The sequence below is a fragment of the Helicoverpa armigera genome, chromosome 6 (genome assembly GCF_030705265.1).
Source record: "Helicoverpa armigera isolate CAAS_96S chromosome 6, ASM3070526v1, whole genome shotgun sequence".
Classification (NCBI taxonomy): Eukaryota; Metazoa; Arthropoda; class Insecta; order Lepidoptera; family Noctuidae; genus Helicoverpa; species Helicoverpa armigera.
Window position 1 is genome coordinate 351,599 of NC_087125.1, and position 23,285 is coordinate 374,883.

The 23,285-nt window shown below is 38.8% G+C and overlaps 1 protein-coding gene and 2 non-coding genes across 4 annotated transcripts; all 3 read right to left on the minus strand.

Moving 5' to 3' along the window:
• Nucleotides 1–31: 31 nt before the first annotated feature.
• Nucleotides 32–8,853, minus strand: LOC110377003 (beclin 1-associated autophagy-related key regulator). 2 transcript variants are annotated; one of them, XM_064035265.1, is made up of 7 exons: nucleotides 8,557–8,849; nucleotides 7,566–7,988; nucleotides 6,847–6,974; nucleotides 6,380–6,530; nucleotides 3,974–4,198; nucleotides 3,052–3,184; nucleotides 32–642 (listed from the first exon to the last, which is right to left on the minus strand). In XM_064035265.1, exons 1-7 carry the CDS (start codon nucleotides 8,733–8,735, stop codon nucleotides 553–555), a joined length of 1,329 nt encoding a protein of 442 aa, XP_063891335.1. In that variant the 5' UTR covers nucleotides 8,736–8,849; the 3' UTR covers nucleotides 32–552. The 2 variants fall into 2 exon arrangements, with proteins under 2 accessions (XP_063891335.1, XP_063891336.1); XM_064035266.1 differs by lacking the exon at nucleotides 7,566–7,988 and having other exon boundaries at nucleotides 8,557–8,853.
• On the minus strand, nucleotides 4,946–5,018 carry Trnat-ugu (transfer RNA threonine (anticodon UGU)). Its single transcript has one exon. It is a non-coding gene; the product is annotated as a tRNA-Thr (tRNA).
• On the minus strand, nucleotides 5,784–5,856 carry Trnat-ugu (transfer RNA threonine (anticodon UGU)). The gene has a single exon. It is a non-coding gene; the product is annotated as a tRNA-Thr (tRNA).
• Nucleotides 8,854–23,285: the final 14,432 nt, after the last annotated feature.

Consider the following 23,285-nt stretch of genomic DNA (forward strand, 5'->3'; position numbering starts at 1 on the left):
GAAAAGGTTCTTCTTAAAAGAAAACGCAATGTAATATAAAACTATATTGTATTTATTCATGTCAATAATGCACAAAAATATAAAAAAAGAAAATATTAATTTGTCAATAATTCGATGAGAGTAACAATACAGTTGACACAACCTGCTTAATACTAGAATTTGAATTCAATGTGTCTACTATTGCACATTCCACAAACAAGATATCTTCATATTTATTTATTTAAAATAGCGAGTTTCATCGTAAACAATTAAAATTTATAGCCAAAAGCCAATTATTATTCCGAGAAGCAAAAAAACACAATAATTGAAAGTTTAGCATTAAAGTGCATGATAAAAGGTGTCAATTGAAAATACTTTCTATCACAATTAAGAGTTATTTAGACGGGATTTTATAGTAAGCTGAACGTTATGTGAACGACAGCAGAGCTACGTTCTTATTATGTAGCCAATGTGTGTATGTGTGTGTGAGTCGACCACCAGGGACGCCTGTGTGAGTGTGTGTGTGTATGCATGTGTTTGGTGTGTGTGTGTGTGTGTGTGTGTGTGTGCGTGTCACTTGAAGACGCGCCACATGGAGGCGAATGACGTCAGCAGCGACGGCGCCGGCGCAGGCGTCGGCGGGGTGCAGCTCAACTCCTCAATCTGGTAGTTAACAAATACAAATAAAAAAATGGGTATGATTTAAGCTGTCACCAATTTAATTCATTTTGTGTTTCCTAAATAATAGGGTTTGCCCTCAAAATAGTAGGTTTGTCACCAAATGTAGTCACCAAACAATATAAATTCAATTCCACAATAAATTACCGAAAATCATGGAGATATGGGGTCAAGTACCAAATAAATGGTTTTGTATGTATTATAATAGGTTTGTCCTAGTAGTATTTAAGCAAACTAATTTAAAGAGATCACCAATAAATCATATATTATATCACTATATAAATTTCATGAAGGTCTAAAAATGTAGGGTGGTTGTCATCATCCTTTCAACCAAAAGAGTCTACTACTTAACTGGCGATGTGCCTCCCCCAAGGGTCTTAATTTCCACAGGTAGTATAAATATGTATATTTAAATTTTTCTAGCTGAATAGTAAATAAAACACTTAATTAAAGTCAAAATAATCAATATTTATTGTTAAAAATAACAATCACTGAGTAATCAGCGCTGGTTTGGATTTTGAAGGGCGCCCCCTTTTTCTTTTCTGGCCGATAAGTAAATTTTTTGCTTCTGGTGGGGGTTGGCCAGCTTTAAGCGTATGGGTAATCCGGTAATCATCGCGAATGAAGTAAACTTGCATCTCGCTGCCCGCGCCGCGCATCGTATGATCGTACCTACAACCAACCTACAACCCATTGGTTGAGGCCCGAAAGCGCGCCAATTTGTCTCCCTTCATTTCTCTTACCTTTGAACATATTTTCATTAAAATTATAAACTGATGTATTAAATTGGTAACGAATACATTATTTTAATAACTGAACGAAATAAAATATAACAACTGTATTGGTGACAAAATAACAAATAAAAAGGAGTCGCAGTCAGGGATCGATTAATCGATTTATTTGGTGACAGATCTACCATTTTGAGCACCAAGCTATTATTTCAGTAATAAAACTATTAATATAAGAACGAAGTTTATATTCATGTAATGCACCACAATTTTATTGGTAATCCATCTCATATTTTACACGTTATATTAACAATAATTTGGTAATTCATACCTGGGAACACTCTTTGTTTATCTGAGAACGAAAATATTTCGTGGCGATAGATCTATTTATTAGGTGATACAACTTGATGACAAATATAAATTTTGGTGACAAAAAATATAGTTCCCTAAAAAAATTTTATGAATGTGATGCATATATATTTTTATAGCTATAGCTATGTAGGTAGTTCGGGGCCAATTTAGAGAGAGATGGCGCATTGTCAAATTGGTTTGCAAGATTATCACGTAAGAGGGCTCTCTTTTCCCTATATATAACTTTACTCTTTGGTTACCGGTAGCCCCACGCGGCTCAGGGCTTTCAACAGTCACACGCGCCGCGCGCGTTCCAATATTATTATTTTTATTTCGTGGCATGTTATGCTGTTGTTGGTATTTATTCGTTTTTTTAAGCTACCTAACAAACTGATGGATTATTTTGAGTTGTGTTGGTTTATTGTTGGAAACATTTTATATTTATGAACTTATCTAGTAATTCTATTTTTTTTAATAAATTAATACTTTATGATTTTAACAACAGAGATCATTAGGTACTTGTTTTATTTTAGATACCTACTTAGTTATATGAACTGTATTGTGAGTTTTGTAGCTCAAAACACATCTCGAGTGTAAGTAGGTATATAGTTCTGGTCCAACTTAATGACGACTCGGAACATTACGCGTGTCGCTACGCAGAAACCAATTTTAGGTATGTATCAACACTCGACGGAGTTGTACCATATGGGGTATGGCACTTGTGCTCGAAAAATAGTTGGAAACCGCCTTTGATTTTGACGAAAGCTTTACTTAAGTAGATACTTACCTATGCTTACGTATTAGGTAATATTTAGTAATATGTACCCATACTCCATTTTAGTAGGCAATGCAATAGTTAACTAAAGAAAAATATTCTTGATATTACTTTTTATTTAAAAACTCAGTTTAAAAAAAAGGCTATCTTAAAATAAGCGTAACTTTGTTTTCCTAATTTAATAAATTGTAAGAAGCAACCCTAAGCACGGCCACGGTACGGTTGCGGTCACTGAACTGTGCGCTATCGCATTGGAATAACAATCAAGCGCTAGAGCTTTTAGGGTTCATTTTATAACGCAGCTAGGAATTTGTAGGTAGTTGGGGAACTTGTAGGTGCTTATAACAGTAGGTATGGACTTTTTTGTATGGAGTGATTTATCTGTTACGTAGTAACTATTATATAATCTGTGGTTATAGTCTGCATGATACCTAGCTGAATTATTTTCTTGGTCTTATCGGATTTTGTTTCTTATTCTTACGAGATAAGTTCGAATTTCCTTTGACAAAGAACTAGGTAAGTTCGACCAAAAGCATATACCTCCATGGTCTCTGGCCAGTGCAGATGCTCCGGCGGCTCTGTGTCGTCGGCGTCGAGGTCGCCGAGCGCCGCCACCGCGTCCGCCCACACAGACTGCACCGCCGCCTCGCAGCTGCTCATCCATGACTCCACCCTGGGTATCAAAGGATTAAGATAACTTGCAGGTTAGTTCCCTGGGTATCAATGGATTAAGATACATTATTAGTCCCCCAGGCCGGCTAGAGTTTGTCGGACTCATCGTAAGAAAGGCACTCACAAAGTCAAAAAAAATTGTTTGCCGGCCTGGGACTAACAGGTTAGCCGACCAGGACAAAGAACCAGGTCTTACGCATAAACATGGACGGAGGTATTGAAGATGGAGAAAGGTAGAATAAGGCGAAGGGCGCTATGCTCGTTGTTGTTTATTTTGAGATCATATCACGTTGACACGGAAGAAGAAAAGCTTGTAAGGGTCTCGAATCCACATTACAACAAAATTAGGAAAGTGACAAGGAAGGTGATAGGTTGAAGTCGTGGTGGCCTAGTGGGTAAAGGACCAACCTCAAGTACGAGGGCGCGGGTTAGATCCCAGGTCAGGCAAGTACCAATGCAACTTTTCTAAGTTTGTAAGTACTTTCTAAGTATATCTTAGACACCATTGGCTGTGTTTCGGATGGCACGTTAAACTGTAGGTCCCGGCTGTCATTGAACATCCTTGGCAGTCGTTACGGGTAGTCAGAAGCCAGTAAGTCTGACACCAGTCTAACCAAGGGGTATCGGGTTGCCCGGGTTACTGGGTTGAGGAGGTCAGATAGGCAGTCGCTTCTTGTAAAGCACTGGTACTCAGCTGAATCCGGTTAGACTGGAAGCCGACCCCAACATGATTGGGAAAAGGCTCGGAGGATGATGACAAGGAAGGTGATAAACTAGGTCAAGCTCTAACCTGCCAAGCATGGGGTCATCAGTGTTCGCAGCTCGCACTAGCGTGTGCAGCGCGGCGAGCGCGTGCGGTGGCGCGGGCGTGGCGTGTGCGGCGTGTGGCGCGGACGCGGCGTGCGTGTGTGGCGGCGGCAGCGCGGCGCGGGCGCACAGCGCGGCGCCGGCGGCGCTGAGGCGGCGCGCGCGCCACGACACGCCGCTCGCTGACACGCGCCAGTTGCAGTACTCGCTACGGAGAATCATCGTAGAAGATTAATTACTCCAAGCTATAAGGACAATCATCCTAGAAAATTGTCATTATAGCTTGGAGTAATTGTCACTCGCATAGCACTTCTTATGAACTGACTTTGTTGATCTATGTTCTTTTGCTGAAGAGGATGGTAATCAAAGGAGAAATAGCTTTTTTGTGTTTTAGGGTTTAACTAAGGAGATTCAATTAACTCAATAAACTAATCTACACCATTTGTCCAATTTTAAACATATATAATACTTTTCGCATGCTATTCTAAATCGTCTGATTTTATTAATCTGATGCTTCTTATTTAATTGAATTTTTTTAAATTCTTTCCCAGATTCAATTACACTAGCTCTCAGATCATCCAAAGTGTCTCAGCAAAGGGCTGATCTTACAGTTCAGAACAGCGCGATACAGAGTAACAAAACGCGACTTTTCAACATTATTATAGCTGTTAAACATTACTTTTGTTTAAAACCCGCACCTAATTAAACAATAACCCAGTTTGCAATATTTACACAGTCTTTTAACCATTATCGGCTAATACAATCCGTATAGGGCGATGACCTCATTGTGATTCACTAAACTGACTAAGTAGCTACATTAGTGAACACTGATAAAACTTTTAACTTCACAACAATATCTACAGAAAAAACGTAAAATCAAACAAAGTATTAAAATAAATAACACAACTATTATCGCAAAATTTCTAAGATTTTATAAAAAGTTGTGTTGGCACGATGCCTCCAGAGAGATTTGAACTCTCGACCCCTGGTTTACAAGACCAGTGCTCTAACCCCTGAGCTATGGAGGCTCATGATGGAAGAGCATTATTTAGCATCTTATGCCATTGGCGCCTACGATGTTTCTTACGCCAAAAAGAGCTACATTTTGGAGTTTAGAGAGTAGTTTTTTATGGAGGAAATAATCTGTTCGACGCTCTCACAGTAAAAATACCAATCTGATTTAGATTCGGTGTGTAAAACTACTTTGCTGTCAGTAGGTACCTAGGCAAATGAAAGTCCGAAAGAAATGAGTAGGGTTGAAGAGATGTTCAAAATGAAAACTTTTTAGGATGTTTTTGTTTTGAATTTGGAATACAGACTGGCAATCAGATCATGACGTGATTAAACCTACTAATATCAGTCAAAAGCTTGGTAAGCAGATCTTACTGAGCAGGGAGAACCACCCGCTTGAATGCACCATGGAATACCGTTTGAGGGGAAATATCTACACTAATATTATAAAGAGGAAAACTTTGTTTGTTTGTTTATTTGTTTGGTTGTAATGGATAAACTTAAAAACTACTGGACCGATCTTAAATACTCTTTCACCGTTAGAAAGCTATATTATCTGCGAGTAAAATAGGCTATATTTTATTCCGGTGCGGGCAGTAGCTCCCACGGGAGTCTTCTATAAAATAAAATGTTTAGAATGCTGTGTATTGTTTCGCATGGAACTACTTGATAATATTTACGTTTGAAAGAAATCAAATCTTAAGTCGGTTCGGACAAAAAATACATAAAAAACAAAAATATGTTCTGTTCTCACAAAAACTGAAAAAAGAATCAGTGAACGATGCCTCCAGAGAGATTTGAACTCTCGACCCCTGGTTTACAAGACCAGTGCTCTAACCCCTGAGCTATGGAGGCTTGTGTGAGCGAAGCCTTATTTAGTTTCTACTGTGAATATTCGACGTAAGGAAATCTGGTTTGTGTTTTTCAGTTGTTAATTAGATTAAATGGATCGATGTAATTTAAGGCTCACCCGAGTGGTTTCGTAATACGCTATATTATATCCGTATATCCGCTGAAGACCTGAAGTGACGAATTTAAAACTGTATTGCTGTTAAATCTAAAAACCAGGAATAGGAAGCTCGCAAAAATAATAACTTGATAGCAAACTGTTTTTAATAAATAACGTTAAGCAAATCAAGTATTTCCGGGAAGTGAATTAATCACGATAACATTCTGCGTGCATTGCATTGCTTTACGTCAAATGTTTATAATGATGTCAGTTTTCAGGTACAAATTGTTTTGTCCGACTTCTATGTATGTCTTGTACTTATTTGTAGGTATTCTTTCACGTGGACCATTCAAAAAGATTTAACAACAGTGCATGTTTCAAGAAATACGCAATTAGACAGTAAAAAGACTGTTGGTGCTGGGTACGTACTTGAGCGAGATGGTGTGCGGCAGCCTGGCGTCGAGCGCCCAGGCGAGCAGCGCCAGCAGCTGCGCACACAGCGCCAGCGCCGCCACCACGCGCGCCGCCCGCCCCACGCCCGCGCCCGACAGGCAGCCCGCCAGCTCCGCGTCCTGACGCACTATACAGAAACAAAGATATTGTATTCATTTGTCCTCTTATTTCAGGTAATTTAGAAATACCTACAAAACATAACATAAACGACTGTAAACGAGTCATATCTCGACTCCAACTTCTCGACTCTCAATGTTTGATTGTATGCTTACTCTCTACTCATCTAAGGTTAAAATTATGGATTTCGAACACAATGTAAAGTCCGATGCACAACCTTCTTACTAACTGGAAACAAAATAACATCAGAGATTTAAGAACAGCTATCCCCCGACACACTTCACGGGACATTTGTTTAAGACCGTAATAAAATAGTGGTAACTCACGCCACTCGTGCACCTGCGAGAAGTCGCCGTCGGTGTGGATCCAGGGCGCCACGATGTGCAGCTGCGGCCGCTTGGGGGGCTCCTCCTCCGTGTCCTCGCCTATGAACTCCATGTCCTCTATACTCTCACTGGAATCACCACAGTACTGCTATAGGAGGACCCACAACTAGCTGACTGGCAACCAGTAGTCATGGCATAGGTTTATTTTGGAGTAAGAAAAATGTTGATGTAACAGAAGAAGTTGAAAAGCTTATGCATAATTTCGCATTGATAATGTTTTTGCATTGTGTAATTTTTATATTTTTGCTCTGCTAATCATTGTGTTATGAAACATCTAATTATGTTGTAATGTTTTCTTTAAGACTAGAAGTAGGTAATGAAAACCAAAATATGCCATAATGGATGATCAGTGTAAGGATAAAATACAATATCTTATATTCTTATCACTCAAACATTAGTGCCCCAATTAGATAACATTGATTATAAGATTAAAAATAACTTTAGTTTTACAAAGTAAATGCAACAGACCTGAATGATAGAATTCTGTAAATTATGCATTATATTTTTTTTTAGATGTTTTGCTGGAATTTTAAAAAGGATATGCATTTGGAAACATGGAATGTAAACTTTTACAACCGAAGTGTCCATTATTCATTTCAGTAATTCATTGATGTAAATATGTAGTAATTCTAGCTATGATAACTAGCATGTCAACTTACCTAGTATCATACGTCATATACACCGGGAATATATACTTTGTGAGCTGCCGTATACGTGATCTGCGTAAAGCTGCCAACGACTCTGCCTGTTCATTGTACGTGCTGACTTTGTTCTCCAACTCCATCCTCTGTATCTGAGCATGTTTCCCGAGGCTCGTCACACGTTTCTGATACCGAGGAAGCTTCAGCATCAACTCATTATTATGACTTCGGAGTTCCGCAAGTTGTCTCCGCTTCTCTTCAATGTTGCTACGTCTCTGTTCAATCGCTAGTCTTAGGAGATCCAGGTTATCTCGGGACTGTTTAGCTTCTGTTAATAATGTGTCTTTCTTCAGTTTTGATGCTAATAATTTTTCACATCTATCTAGTATGTGTTTGCGGTTAACTTTCATACGGAGTAGTTTTGCTTGTTTTTCTGCGTATCTGTTGATGAATTATTTTTTTCAATTATAAATATATGAATTTTGTCAATTATTATTATAAATAAATGTTTGGTAGTTACATGAGTTAACATTTTATAGACAAAAATGTAAATAAATGCATGTGACAAAAAAATAAGTCATAAAAAGTCTTCAAACAATACAAAGAGCTTGCAAAAGTTTAGTACTAAAGAAAGTTAAGTTTAAGTTATTCAATGCTGAGTCACAGAGATGAGCCAACAAACGTAATAACTACGACACCATTTACTATTCAAGGTTATATAAGTTTGTAAACACTAATCCAATAATGTATGTCACCATAACAATGACAGTTCTCAAGCCTTTTCTGTCGCAAATATTGTACGTCTTGCTTATCTCAACGTAGTCAATAACAGTAAACAGCATTTCCGCGTTGTTTACGTATAAATTCGACGCATATGGTGAGTCAAATGCGTTTAAGTCCATCTATTTTGCTATCGAAAACATCATTCAACGTCAATGCTCCGATAGTTCATTGTGATAAATATAGAAGTTTATTGACACTGCAGACTAATAAAGGTAATATAACGTACCTGTCTGCGTAAGGCATCGAGGAGTGAACAAAATTGCCCGCCCTGACGCAATCCGAACAGTAGAAGTTCTTTTTCACGGTGTAACAAAGAAGACACTTCTTGTAATGGCCATCACTCTCCGTGGACGACACTCGGAAGTCCCGCGGTGCCTCACTTTCATTAAAAAAACTCAACGCCATAACTTCCACAACACTTTTCACGTATTTATTTGTAAATTGATTGTTGTAATGTTGAAATACAAGACCTTGTCAATTTTACCTATCTAACTAACTGTCAATGTCAGCTGTGAGGGCACAGAGTAAAATCAAACTATTGTTCTGCGTTTCGTTTAGCATTCTAAACTTTTATATAAAACGTTTTTTGTTTTAGTAAGGTAATTGTTTGATGGTTTATTTATTTCTTTTAGTATAAAAAAAAATGAATTGGGCAACTCTTCCCTTCTTCTTGGCCAAAAGAAGAAAAATGCGTCCTTTTATAGAAACATCACGCACTCCAGTTTACGCATTGATACGTAGGTCCTTAATTTTTAACCTGTGGTAATTACAAGAAAAAATGACAATGACGTCAACGGCGAGCTGACAACTTTCATTTCTTTGGCGGTGTTTTTGAAATCATCGATCACTCCTGCAGCCTCTGTGTGTATATATGGTGTATATTGTAGTCTTTGACTGCGGCAGCCTAATCTCTCAGATGCGTTTTAGATATGATAATATCTTTCTAGGTATGTAATTACTTTAACAGTGGCTAGATCCGCTGTACATGGCTCTGTGGGCATGCCCACAAGCCTAATTAACTTGTGACGACTCACTTATTTCTTCTTTTTATGTACTCCTTTATGTACCAACGGACTATCCCTATGAATACCCTTATTGTATCTGTTACATACTCCGTTTAAATATTCCCTTTTGTACTCCCCTTATTTATCGTTTATATACTTCCTTATGTAGGTACTCACCTTGTATACTTACGTACTATCCCTATATCCCTCTCCTTCACCCTGTGTACCCTTCTAAGTACTCACTATATAGATTTAGGTAGTAAATACATTAGAGAGTATTAAGGGGGATTACATAAGGGAGAATATGAGGGGTTATGTATAGGTAACTAAATAGGGAAAATATACAAAAGGAGTACATAAGGAAGCATATGAAGTAGTAACATAAGGGAGTACAAGCGGGGATAACATCAGCAAGTATAGAAGGGAGTACCTACACAGGGGAAGTTAGCAGGGGAGCACATACGAGAATATATAGGGGAGTTTATAAAACAATATCGAATAAATCATCCCACAACCTTTCATACCACCTTCTTAACCTTTCTTAGGGATTGGATCGGAAAAATAAAAAATAGGATAAAATATTATTTTATTTCCTATTTTACATTAAGTTACATACCGAAATAATAGGTAAAGACTAAAATAGGTAATTTAATACGTAGTAATCGTAAGTACCAAATTCAGCAAAACTGAAATATCGGTACGGTAAAAGCATATAAATCGTTGAAAAATAAACACGTGGAATTGCGCAGTCTTGACTCAACGAAAGGGTCAATGCCAGTGGCGGATTAAGAGTATCCGAGGCCCTAAGCACAGAGCCTGTGTAGACCCCCTATTACTTAAATGGAAATAGAAGGTTGAAGAAATTGACCGAGCGAAGCGAGCGTGATGCAGATGTAGTTTCAAATGCGCGAGCGAAGCGAGCGCGAATTTTTTTTCGGCCTCGTACGGAGGTAAAATTTATCCCAAACGTACTTAATTTTTTGTTTGTTGACAAATGCAAAAACGAAGGCACATAGTTTCTGAATACGCGAGCGAAGCGAGCGCGAAATTTTAATTATTTTTATTATAGACTCAGAACCAAAATTACGTACAATGTAGCCCAAACGTACTTAACTTTTAATTTGTTGACAAATGTAAAAACGAGGACATATAGTTTTTGAAAACGCGAGCGAAGCGAGCGGGAAATCTTGATTATGTTTTAAGACTCAGAACTAAAATTTCGTAAAAGGGCTACATTTCAAACCTTCATTTCTTTCTGGTGGACAAGTAAGATGGATAACGTAAGATCGATAACAACGTCCGCGGACTTAAACGGTGGTCCGCGGACCACTTGGCATGCCTCCAGGCACCACCAGCCCACCACCACCAGGACCACTGATCTAAAGCATCCAAAATTTTCGGATATGTTTGTTATATTGCACTCGTAGTTACAGCGTGAGCTTCCCAACGACTGTACGATAGCGACTTCGGAACGCTATCGTTGCCTATTAATTCTTTGCCCAACGATGAGTAGAAGCCGAAAAAAAATTGTATAACAACTGCACAATTGAAAAAAAAAATCACTGCGATCGTACAACAATCAACAGCACTGCGACCAATCAAGTTTAGAGGCGGGGGTGTATGAAGGGTCACTCCCGAACTGCTCGCGCCTTGTGATTTCGGGTATATTGTGGATGAATCTCGATAAAATGTAGGTATAAAATGAAACGCCAGCAGAGGATGGAGGCCCCTGGAGAACAGGGGCCCCAAGCACGTGCTTGTTGTGCTTATAGGGTTAATCCGCCACTGGTCAATGCGAATCAACCAGATTGGATTACCGTGTGCCGAAGTAACGAGCCACCATTTTGTTTTTATTTTGGCGGCAAATTTTCCGTCGCCGACCGCCATTACGTAGGTCGTTACAGTTCGGAAACTAGGAAACTGGGCTAAGCTAGTTAGCAACATTCTATCACGTACTTTAGATATCATGTTTATCTATCAGAGGTAACTTTGCCCGAAATAATAATTATGCATGTTGTTCGTTTGACTACGCAGTTTCGTAGACGTGCTACGAAGTTGCTACGCGGCTGGCGTAGTTTCATTACAAAGGACTTATTACTATTGTTTAGTTAGTTGATACCACCAGCATTCAAGTTCTAGAAATCATAATGTGATCTACAATAAGTTTTCTTTACTTTGGAAAAAAATTCTCATATCAGCGATCTTCAACAGCATCTATGTATCTCGCGGAGCTATCATTTTATGAGTGAATTCAAAAGCATATATCGTTTAGCTTGCCAACCCGACACTACAGCTTCTTAGGAGCTAATATTTAATAAGGATAGAGATTTACATTTAAAAGAACAAATTGAATTATTTCTATAGAAATGTCGAACATGATCTAAAAACTAAAACTGATATTTTTTGAACAAATCCAGCGCCAACAGCACTTTCTGTGATGCAAACGCGTCTATTTTAGCATATGATCTGGCGGATTATTAATTCCATTAGCCGAGGCCGGCAATCACGGCTTAACGAATGTAACATTACATTACATGGCCCACATTTTCACCACTCTTTCTATGGCATTTTCACGGAACCCTAAAGCAATTAACTTTGTCATGAATTTTTATTTTGTTTGTTGATTGCAAATTGGCATGGCTTCATTTGAAATACTGAATGGCGTATGGCATTATTTCATAATTAAAAACAAGCACCTGAAAGAATGACTAAGAAAATTATGACGATTGTTCACCGTGACGTTTCTTAAAACGCGAATTAACCTAAATCTGAGAAGCTGCGATCCTATATAAAACCATACAGGATCTCACTAATTAAAAGTATAAGACACAAGAAAAATGCCATTCAGCCTTTCCGTGGTCAGTGTAATTACCGCTCGCTACAAAGGTTTCCGAACGCACGTCGGGCTGATTTCCCTCGGGCGCGGGACGAGGTTTCCGAACGCTGTTTGCTTCGAATGAAGACGTCTGTGGTTTTCATTAAGCGGGAAATCTTGTTTCGTTTTGGTGTTAACAACTTCAAAATGGCGGTTATGGTTTTGCTTAACCGTTATTTACGAGTTCGTTTCCTTGCTTCCGAGAATTTCTGTTTTAACGTTCGATTGTGAAGTTAAATCGAGGATTGGAAAATAACTTTTTATTTGTTTATATCCTTAAGGCTCCGAAACTACAGAAACGATTTGAAAAATTCATTCAGTGACACCTACACTACTTAGCCCCATGCCACGCAACCATTTTATCCGGGTACGAGAACTAGTGTTCACGGTATGAGGATGAAACCAGGTGAAATAACTAGTGTTCCTTAGGTATAACGAAACCATAAAAAATCTATGTTTAGCTAAGTCTAATCAAAGTTGAAAGTTCTTTGATATCGTAAAGCCCGAAATCTCATCGCACTCGTTTTTCAAAGCAGCCCGTAAATTTTCAACTTCGTTTGATGCCGATAGGTTCTACCGGACTGCAGGTAAAGAACGTTCGATATCAAGCTCTCGATTGCATCGGGGTCCTATTCTTACAAACGCTCGTTACGGAGCTAAGTCGAGCACTCGTAAAGTTTCGAGCGCTTGAGCGCAGTTTCGTGTATTTTCTCTTTGGCTGTCATAAACAGAAACATTTGTGACGGACGCTACGTGTCCACTTTTATTGTTCTGTTCAATTTTAACGCAGTCTTTAGTGTTGGTTTTCCGCTCTTTAATTCACAATAGAGCTTTTATGCGGCACTTGGATAGACTGGAAGTTGAAATACGAATTTGGTAAATAAGTGTCGGGGATAAATGAATTTCATTACCGCGACGCTTTGTTTTTGGGAACTCTTTAGTTACGGCACAATTCTATAGGTACGTGGCTGTACATAAACGTTAACAATAATGTGTTCTGCTAGTAAAGTTATCCCTACAGTTAAATTGTGGTAAAATGGTGCAATTGGGTCAACTTGATTTTAAATTGGCGATTTTGAAGGATGAACCAAAACATCACAAACCGAAACTTTTCAACATCATGGCGTTTTGTGGATATAGTAGGTAGGTAATACATACCTACATCTACTAAGTATAAAAATCAAATAGAATGTTTGTTCTATTCTTATTACGATGCAAACTTAGAATAGGAGCTAGAAGCGTCCCCGGCAGTAGGCATCACAATGGCGTGCTGCTAATTTATTCATTTCGGCCGGACGCGTCGCTGGCTCCCTGCCTCCTATAATATGCTAAGACAGGGTTTTTGCCGGCCAGGCACGCCTAGCATTAGTTATGACTTTAATGGAATCTCCTAACCCATATACTGCATCATAAATTGTGGAGAAGCAAATGAGGTAAATGCTGGCTGATTAGATTCATTTTATTGTCCATTAAAAGTTTTTATTCTTTTCAAAGTTGATGTTCTTTATCAAGTAGACTTATAAGTGCACGGCATCTTGAAAATAAGTATAAGACTGAAGGTGTTGGCGTTAAGTGTATCTGGTAATTTATTCAGGGAGCTGTACCGGCCAGTCCGGGTGATTTCCCCACGGGCCATATCTTCGGCCATCAGCCTGAATGGTTCAGGGTACGTGCGATGAAACTAGACGTATTGAAACGTTTTGCGGTTGCAGCAGAAGCAAACGGAAACAAAACTTAAACGCAAAGTCTTAACCTTTTCGTAAAAACTGCATATACATAAACCTTATGTATATGCTTTCAAATAACATTTTATAACTTTATAGTTTCAAATAACATTTGATGGTTTGGTATTCAATAATTTGCTTTCCGTTATTAGCTTACCTAAGCTAAAATGTCAATAGGACCTATGGAGATCTGCAATACATTCAAAATGAAAGTCAAATGATTAATTTCATTTAAGCCTCTCCAAACACTTATCAGAAGCATTATCGGCTTGCCAAAACATTAGACACATAAAATACGCCTAATACGAAACACTCCTTCATAATAATGAGTCTGTTCAACGTTATCTCGAAGACACGCGACAATGTTACTCTCTTAACGCAATCAGAGCATCGCCTGTAATCTAGTCGAGACAGTACGCTGTCCAGACACACAGACACAGTGACAGACAGATCTATGTTCTCATACATCTTGCAGATTTCCCTCGGGCATCGCATCTTAATACGCTAGAGGTCACAGATTAATAAGTAAATGGATTGCGAACTGCCCGCTCTGAGGTACGTAGTGGAAAGACCTGTCTATCTGTCACGCAGTAGTGGATGAATAAACTCCCTGTATTCAAGTATCACAGATTTCAAAATAAGCTTTAATCCTGCATCACGTTTACAGCGTATGTAGGTACGTTCTGCGTTATACACAAACACTTAAAATCAAAAAAATTAATATTAAATCGTCAGTTTAAAACAAATTAACACTTATTATCATTAAGCATCTTAGTGTTATCTACTCCATGTCATATCGTCTTAAGCGTTATGTGTCCCTCAGATTAGCATGGCTCACTAGACCCGTTGTTTAGCGGGCTTGTGATGCAACCAAGGAATAGGATTGTTGCTAATTTATTCATGAAGGGTTCGCTCTTAACTCTATTGATTTCCCATGAGCGCTTGTACAGATGGGATTAACGTTGCTATGAGAACTGATCACGATAGAGAGCTATTAAAATTAGTTCATCCCTATTAGCGAAGTATTCTGAGAAAATTAGCAACATGAAGTTGTACCAAATTAATACGAAAATAAACATCTCAACATGAATTTAATGAAGAAAGCAACAGTTTGCTTGCGCTTATTAGTTTAAATTTATAAAGTGCAGTAATTAAACTGCAGCTAATTTATTTAGCAAGCTGGGTAGCTCACGCCTGATTTCCCGCGAGCTGGCCGCTTGCCGGCTGCTTTTAACATTGCAGATTTAAAGCAGAATAATACCAGTACTTAGGTACTGTTAGCCAAAATTATGTTGAAAAGACTTACCAATAACTCAGAGAAGTTTGGAAGTAGCTTCCTGAATGAGCAAATTACAGCCATGTGTTCTTGACGCATGGTAACGTCTTTATCCCCCACACGAGTCTTCAATAAGATATGAGCTGCCTATATCCAGCGTCTACGAGCTAATAATACGAGGTTCCCGCTATCGAGGAGGGAAACTTGCAGGCCAGCCGTGCAACTTTAAACTTAGCTTAGGTTTATGACACAACTACAAACTGAGTTTTAGTTGTCCCAAGTTTACAACGAGCGAAGTTGCTGCAGACTTTTTGTAAAGTTGTTGCACTGGAATTGAGTTACAATTTCTGTGAAGATAATAACATTGTCTTGGGGGAGTCTCTTATGAAATTCAACGGTATATTACGCCGGTTCGCGTGTTTTATGAAATATGGCGGGCGTTGTGAGGTCTCCGAGGAGTATGTTTTGACGGATGGCAAGGTCAGGTTGAAGGATAACTGTGTTTCTTACAGTTAGAAGTAATGGTATTGTTTGTTTTATTAAAATAAGGCATTGAATTGCTCTGTCTAATACACCCATTATCTTATCTCCAAAACAAGAAGACATTTGTCATTTGAAAGTTGCTCGTATTTCAAGCTCTGCTCTTTTTTATGCATTCAATCTTTTCAATTTCTCTATTAAGTAATAGAGAAATTGAGAATTTAAGAAGTCTTAAGGTCGTAATTTAAAATGGTGTCAGGTTCTTTTCTCTTTGGTTTCCCATAGCCAATATCTATGCTTGGACCGCCAGTATATAACTCGCTTCGAACTATGCTTATCCTGGCGAACACCGACGTGATGAATGTTCGCATATTTTCTAGCCAGGGCTGTCTATCTTCACATCGGGGTTTCTAATTCTGTTTTTTAATCAATCACGCAAATTCCACTTTGATTATTTTATTTATCATGCTCGTAGATTCTGTATACGATTGCTTACAAAGATACCATGCCTGTTAAGATTTTTTCCATATTAAAATAAGTTTCAAATATTCAGGCTCTCACGATTTAATTTTAATTCCTACTCTAGAAGAGCACATACCGGCTGTCTATATGATCATAACCGACATTTCCACAAATATGTACGGTCGGCAGCCCTGTCTGCGGCTAAGGAGGAATATTTTAAAATGTTGGCACAAAACCGGTTCCTCCGCAACATATTTCAGGCATCCATTTAATTTTGTATCAAAGCAAGACATTGTCGCTTTTTAAGTTGCGTTATTGCCGCGCCGCGCCGTGGAAATCATATAACTTTGTTATGGCTGCGGTTGTAAACGTAATAATAAATTGTTTATTGTTGGCTGGCTCCTTTATTGGATTCTCAGAAACGGTCTTAGTTTGGAAATTAAACATTTTTCTATCTATCATGCTCATCCACACGACAAAATTCCTTGCGTCTGAACTCTGATGCCTATATCTATAAAAAGCTGACAAGATCGATCGACAATTCCTAGTAGACGTTAGCTATTTACGACTCAGTAGAGAGGATCGGGTGAGAGATACCTTTACACGTGTAAATACAGGTCCTTAGGTGTAATCAGGCGGGCTGAGAGCGTCTTGATCGGGCTCCTGGAGGCTTTCGATCACTGGAGCCGTTCCACCCGGCTGCACTGACGATGCACCTTGTTCAGCTACCGGCTAAATTAAGATCCTATAGGTACCTATTTGCAGTGAGACGTCGCTAAAGTTACAAGTTCTATTCTCAAGACAGTTTGAATGTAGCGGTTTATTCTGGTTTGTTTTTAGTAAATAAATATTACCTGTCAATTCATAGACAGTGCTACAATTATAAAGTTTAAAGCCAGCATCAGTGGCCAGCAATATCCTCAAATGGAAGCCCCTCAAGCTAGATTTCAATACTCAAACTCAAAGCTTACGAAGTTGGGTCCCGTCGACATTCATCTGCCGTTAACACTTCCGACGGAACCCGCTTGCCGAGTACTTCCTACAATTCCCTTGCCAAATGTCGCATTCTACTGAACCCTAAACTTTTCCGTCCATATCGACTCTATGGATAAAGACATAAGGTTGCTTTTCGCTTGGTCAGCAGCTGTTATGATTTTGCACAAACAATTTCCCTGTGACGGTGCTTTCTTTATGCGCACGTTCTTTCGAGACACTTTATTGGACCCCTCTAATGCGTTCCGAAGGACTCATGAGGGAGAAAAATGAGTCTCGTAATGCGAATAATTCTAAAATACGAGGCTCTCGATTACATAGGTATAGCATATTAAATTCGAGGTTGTCGCCAGGCAACCGGAGAGGTAGATAATTAATTACTGTCGGATACAAACTCACGTGTTCAAGTATCCTTTTTAGGTAGTAATTTTCACATTTCGCACCACAATTTTAATGCTGACAACCGGTCCCAAATCCTGCAGTTAATTAGTTAGGTAGTTGAAGTCAGGTGGTACTTAGTCACTGACAGCGCTTGAAAACTGATTAATTTACCACATGCTTAAAACCCACATTTTATCTAGACTAAAATGTACGACGACAGTTTGTAAACGTTTTGTTAACAACTTAATAATTTTACTTTTAGCCTATTTTACCTGTACTTGGTTTAACAGCAAGTAATGAGGTCGTCCTACGACGTAAAGTACGTACCTAGCTCCGTATTCACAAGGACCAGGTTCGGTACCAAAGGACCAATACGGCAAAAGACTTGGAAATAGAACAGATTTAATTACACGCCGCACCTACATGTCGGTTGAGCGTGCGGCGCAATTAACTGCCAGGACTCCCTCGGCCTTAATGAACGCGACTCACGACGAATTCAGACGAAATAACGCGAATTACTTGAGAGCTTTCCTTTAAAATGTTTCACGTTTAACCTAACCTTACCCATTTAGGTTTCAATTATCTGTGTTAGAGAAAGACACGTGAATTTCGGGACATATAACTAGTAAATACAGGTTCTTTCACTAGAATTGGGTGAAAGGCTTTGTCGAACGTATTGGACTGTCAAGGGGTTAAATATTTATGTTTATAGGTACCTATATATTAAGTAAGTTACTCTTGTTCTATACTGAAAAACTCTACTTAGCATAAAAAATAAATTTCAAAGATCAAGTCTTCCGAAAACCCATTTTACCATAAGTAAGTATGTCGCGGGTCCCGTATATTTTCTCGTTAGTATTGTAATAACCAGATTTCGTCGGAGTTATGCGCTTAATCCACAGGTGCTGCGAGTGGAGCTAAGCCTTTAAGCCGTTGTGACGTCACACGGGAAGGATCTACGGACTATTTTTAGATGTGTGCGTCTTATGTGAATATGCATATAGTTTGGATAAATTAGCCGGCATGTAATTATTAGTTTTGAAATATCATAGAAGGACCAAATAAAAAATGCATAGCATGAAATATCGTGGAAGCCGACCCCAAAATAGTTAAAACGTAGGGAAAAGGCTCGGGAGATGATGAGTTATGTTTTATATTTCGTCAAGAGTAGGCGCGGACTTATTTGTTTTAACATTCTATAATGAACATTCAAATAAAGACGCTAATTATTTCCGCCGTACAGATCAATATTGCTATAATCAGCTCGAAGCTCCCAAGGTATTCCATATTTAGAACAAAAAACATCGGAAACACGTACTCTCGTATAATTTCGATAATGTTTACTTCAATTAATCTTCGTAGATTTAATCGAAGCGGCATAAAACGGAGTTTATTATAAAACACAACAGCGTCAACAAATTTCCGAAGTAATTGGTTTATTCGTCGTCGAAACAAACAAAGTGTACGTATAAAGGAAATTTATTTAATATACAAACTCGAATAATTTTTCAATCGAAACGATTTTGATTGACTTTTTAAATATTAACCGTAGTATTGGTATGCAATGTTCCGTAGAGAGTGCAGTCAGCGGCGCGGCACGGCAAATGTAGTTAAATAGTTATAGTTACTCAGCTCGATTGTCATAAAAATCACGTTTTATTTGAATAACTTTTCACTGTGAAAATATTACTGCCTCGATATAATTCTTTGCGCATCAGGCGTATCACATGAATTTTTATTGAGAGTATTATTTTTACAAAGCTAACGATTTAATGACTTATACGAATTTTTATTATTCGCAGTCCATACATATTATGTGCAAAAAAATTTATTGTTGTAGTTTTAAAATAATCTATATAATACGTCATGTTACAGTTAATAGCGGTCAGGAAACCGCATCTTTCAAAAAGATAACCCAGATGTCTCCCGAAGGTTAAACAAATTGCACCCTTTCTTCACTTCCGTATGGAAAAATAAATGTAGTATCTTGGACCCTAACTCAATTATACATTACAGTGGCCCATAAGCCGGCGGCCATTTTAAATAAAAGGAAGGCTATTGAGAGCGCGCCTCGCGGACGGCGTTTTGGGGATTATCAGTAATCCCCGGGCGGCGGGGATTCGCGAGTTGCTTTTTAAGAATCACAAATAATCGCTAAGTCAAGTAGGAGGGGGAGGGGGGAATAATTTTGATACTTTATGACTCCCTTTGTTGCTGGAATTGTTTGTGTGTAGCCATGAAGAGGTAAGACGTTCGGAGTGCACGCGTATCAATGTGCGCTGAGCCTTCAAATATAGCATTACCGTGCGAGCAGGAAATAAAAACAAACAATTGAAATGCAAGATATGCCAATGTAGGTCATTTTGTAAACTAATTTCGGTAGAACCGGTACACAAAAACTTGGCGAACCGGTCATAACTAACAAATTAGAATTTCCCCGCATACGGCTTGCGGGGTGCCGGCTGCGGAATTAAAACCGTCCACTCGCCGGTACAATTGCCGGCGCCGGCAATAACTGCGGCGCCTTTTTGTAACGCCGTGAATGTCCATTGTCGAGAACATTCTGCGTTTTAATATGATAACCGTGCTTATAGTACTTTTATGTCCTTTTCTCCGGTTTTTCAATTTAAATTAATGTAACGTGGAGCTGTGCATATTTGATTGCTTCGCTGCTGCATAGGCGCAGCAGAAATGTTTTTCAACTACTCGTATATTTAAAGTTACTCTGCAAAAGCGAATAAGCAAAAGATGTTATCTTTAGGTACATGTACAAGTAGTTGAAAAACATTTATGTATTTACAATTCTAAGATTTACTTGGCGCCTCTGATACCCATTCATGAGAAGGTAAAATATATATACCTACTGACCAAGTGTACCAAAGATATCGAAATACAATTCTTGCCATCGAGATTCCATAACTCAGGATCCTAATGGTGTTTTTATTGGTCAATAATTTCACGCGCAGCATGGCAGCTAAGCGGCCAGTCGAAGTATTTTTCCGGAAATAATTATTCATAATAGTCGGCAATCAACCCCTCGATACGCGAGGGGGGATGCAGGGGGAGTGGGGAGGATTAATTTGTTTTCATTCAATTAGCCTTACCCTATTTGATTGGGATTAATCATGTTTGCAGTCGATTCGTTACGGAACCTTATTAGTTTGATCGTTTCAGTGTCAGTAAGTCGATACAGCTGAACTAAAGTTTTAATGATGCTGGTAATGTACCCCTTCCGAATCGTGATTAGTTGCCAATCCACTTGTGAAGTCCGACACAGATCCATGACCGATACAATTAATGGCAAAGGGTAAATTGCTCGATACATAAACTGAATGATGTATGCACAATCCATCTGTTTATCTTGGCAAGAATCTAACTTTGGGAGTTCGAATTAATCAAACAACCATGCCATAAAACAAACATGGCGTATAAACTTCAATCTCATTGTCTTACAACCCATCGAGAGTGCCTATTATTGTTATTCGAATTGTTGCGAAAAATCAGGAAATTTAAATAAAAGGCATAAAGTCGGCGTCGTAAACTGTTGCCTGTCGCGATGTAAAGCTGCTCGTAAAGCAGGAGCTAAGAATTATTGTCATCCACCCCCCCCGCATACCGACGCACCCATGGGTGAACGTATGCAGCATATGCGTAAGGTGGTTTTATTTGTGATAGCGACAACTTGGTTAAACATTTGACATTACGGGTAAAATTATGTCTTTATTACGGGTAAAGTCATGTACATTTGATTATCTCAGCTCAATCAAGTGGCAAACACAAAAAGTCAATTTGACTTTGCACCAACAGTGTTCGTAATATCTCAAAGAATCCACTTACAAATTGCCGGCAGCTCAAAAATCTTCACGAACCGTTTTCCCATTTTCCCATCCCCTACATCGCTCGGGAAGAACATCAATCACGCTTTCTATCAAAACTGCAAGCTCCGGACAATAACACGTCGGATTAGAACATGTCTTCGGCAGCGAATGGTAGCGAATGGTAGCAAATGGTAGGAAATGGGATCCGCGCGAGCTCAGCCGGCCCGGGGTAATGACCGACGATAGGGAATCATAACAACAGCGCTCTTCGGGAAATAAGAAGACTGGAGACCGATGTGCGACGCTGCGTGGATGCGGCATTAACGAAGAATGTTCGCGTGAGTGTACGATTTCGTGTTAGGAAATGGTAACTATTCGATTTCTGATATTTTCGCACAGTTTGTAGTTTGAAAAGTATGAAAATATGATACGTTAAAATACATAAAATAATTCTATCAGTCACAACGCACGTGACTCGCATTGTTTTATCATCTCGTAGGACTAAATAAGTGCCTGGAATTTCCCCGTCAGGCACGGATTTATTCAGCAAAAGGTCTACATTCGTGAAATAAAAGCTGAGCTTCGAGCAAGCCATATCCAAGGTTTCATAGATCCAGTATCGATACGTCGCTCGTATAGTGGTTCTGATTGGATCCCCTTCAAGAAGCGACGTCGCGCGTCGTCGCGTTGTCGCGCCGACAAATTGTCCGAGCGCCTCGGTAATTGGACGCGCGTCCGATGGGATGTCGCGCGCATCGCATGCAACAAGCACATAATTGCATCTTAACAAAGCGAGGGAAATAATGGACCAGGTTAATTAAAGAACTTTGTATTTCAAAACAAAAGGTTATCCAATTTATATCAAAACGTAAAAAGTTATGGTATCTAAATATGAAATATGGATGTTTCTCGAATTTGAAATATGTACGTGTATTTATTTTGAACTTTTGGTTACTAGAGAGTATAATTTATTATTCGCATGAGGTTCCATGAAAAATTGTTAATGAACTGAAACATTGATTTTCAATTCTAGTTAAAATCCACCGACTCTATTTATCCTGATTTTAAATACAGCATATAGCGCGAGTAATTAGATATGTAAAGATTTAGTTTCGCTAGATTACATTATTTTAAGAAACGGTCTGAAATTCCAGGTACCTAAGCACGGATAATTTAACCAACACTGTTCCTTGTAATTTTCCAAATCGACTTTGTTCTGCTAATGTATAAGCTAGGTAAACACTTAATTATATTAGGTAGTTGGCTTGCCAGTACCAATTAGGTACTTACAGAAGTTAACAAAAGCCGGACTCGTAAGCCGGGGACGGACTCGCGGCCCGGACGCCGCCCGTCCGATTACGACGCGTCCGACTATTGAAAGAAAATCCGGATTTAGAATTCTTTGCCGAGATTGGAAACGTTCTTTTCGCGTCTAGGATACTCGTTATGTCGCTTGTTTTGTAATGAAAAACTAGTGGAGTGCTTCTTTGGCACACTAAATTGAATGAAACGCGTGAATGCCAGTAAGGATGTGCTATTTTATCGACAATACTGATGCAGTTTTTGAGAGATTGGCTACATCTACAGAAGTACAGACTTGGAATTGATAGAGATACTTGCATCTTTATAGAGATACTAATGACCTCGTCATCTACCGAGGTTTTTTTCAATGCGGAACAAAAACAATTTTATCAAGATCCTTAACCTTTCCAAATAGTTTTACAATGTTATCTCCTTCCTAAACAGGTTCACGCTGGAAGTTATCTTGATTCTCCTGATCCTATGTTATTTGATTTGCAAAGTTTTTGTATCAGGCGCTAATGTGCTCCTCGGCTGTTTACGGAAACAACGCAAATGGGATGAGAGGATAACAAAGTAACGGAGAACTGTACAGGATTAACAGAATAATTTGTTTTACTTTGTGTGTGATTCGGGATATCTC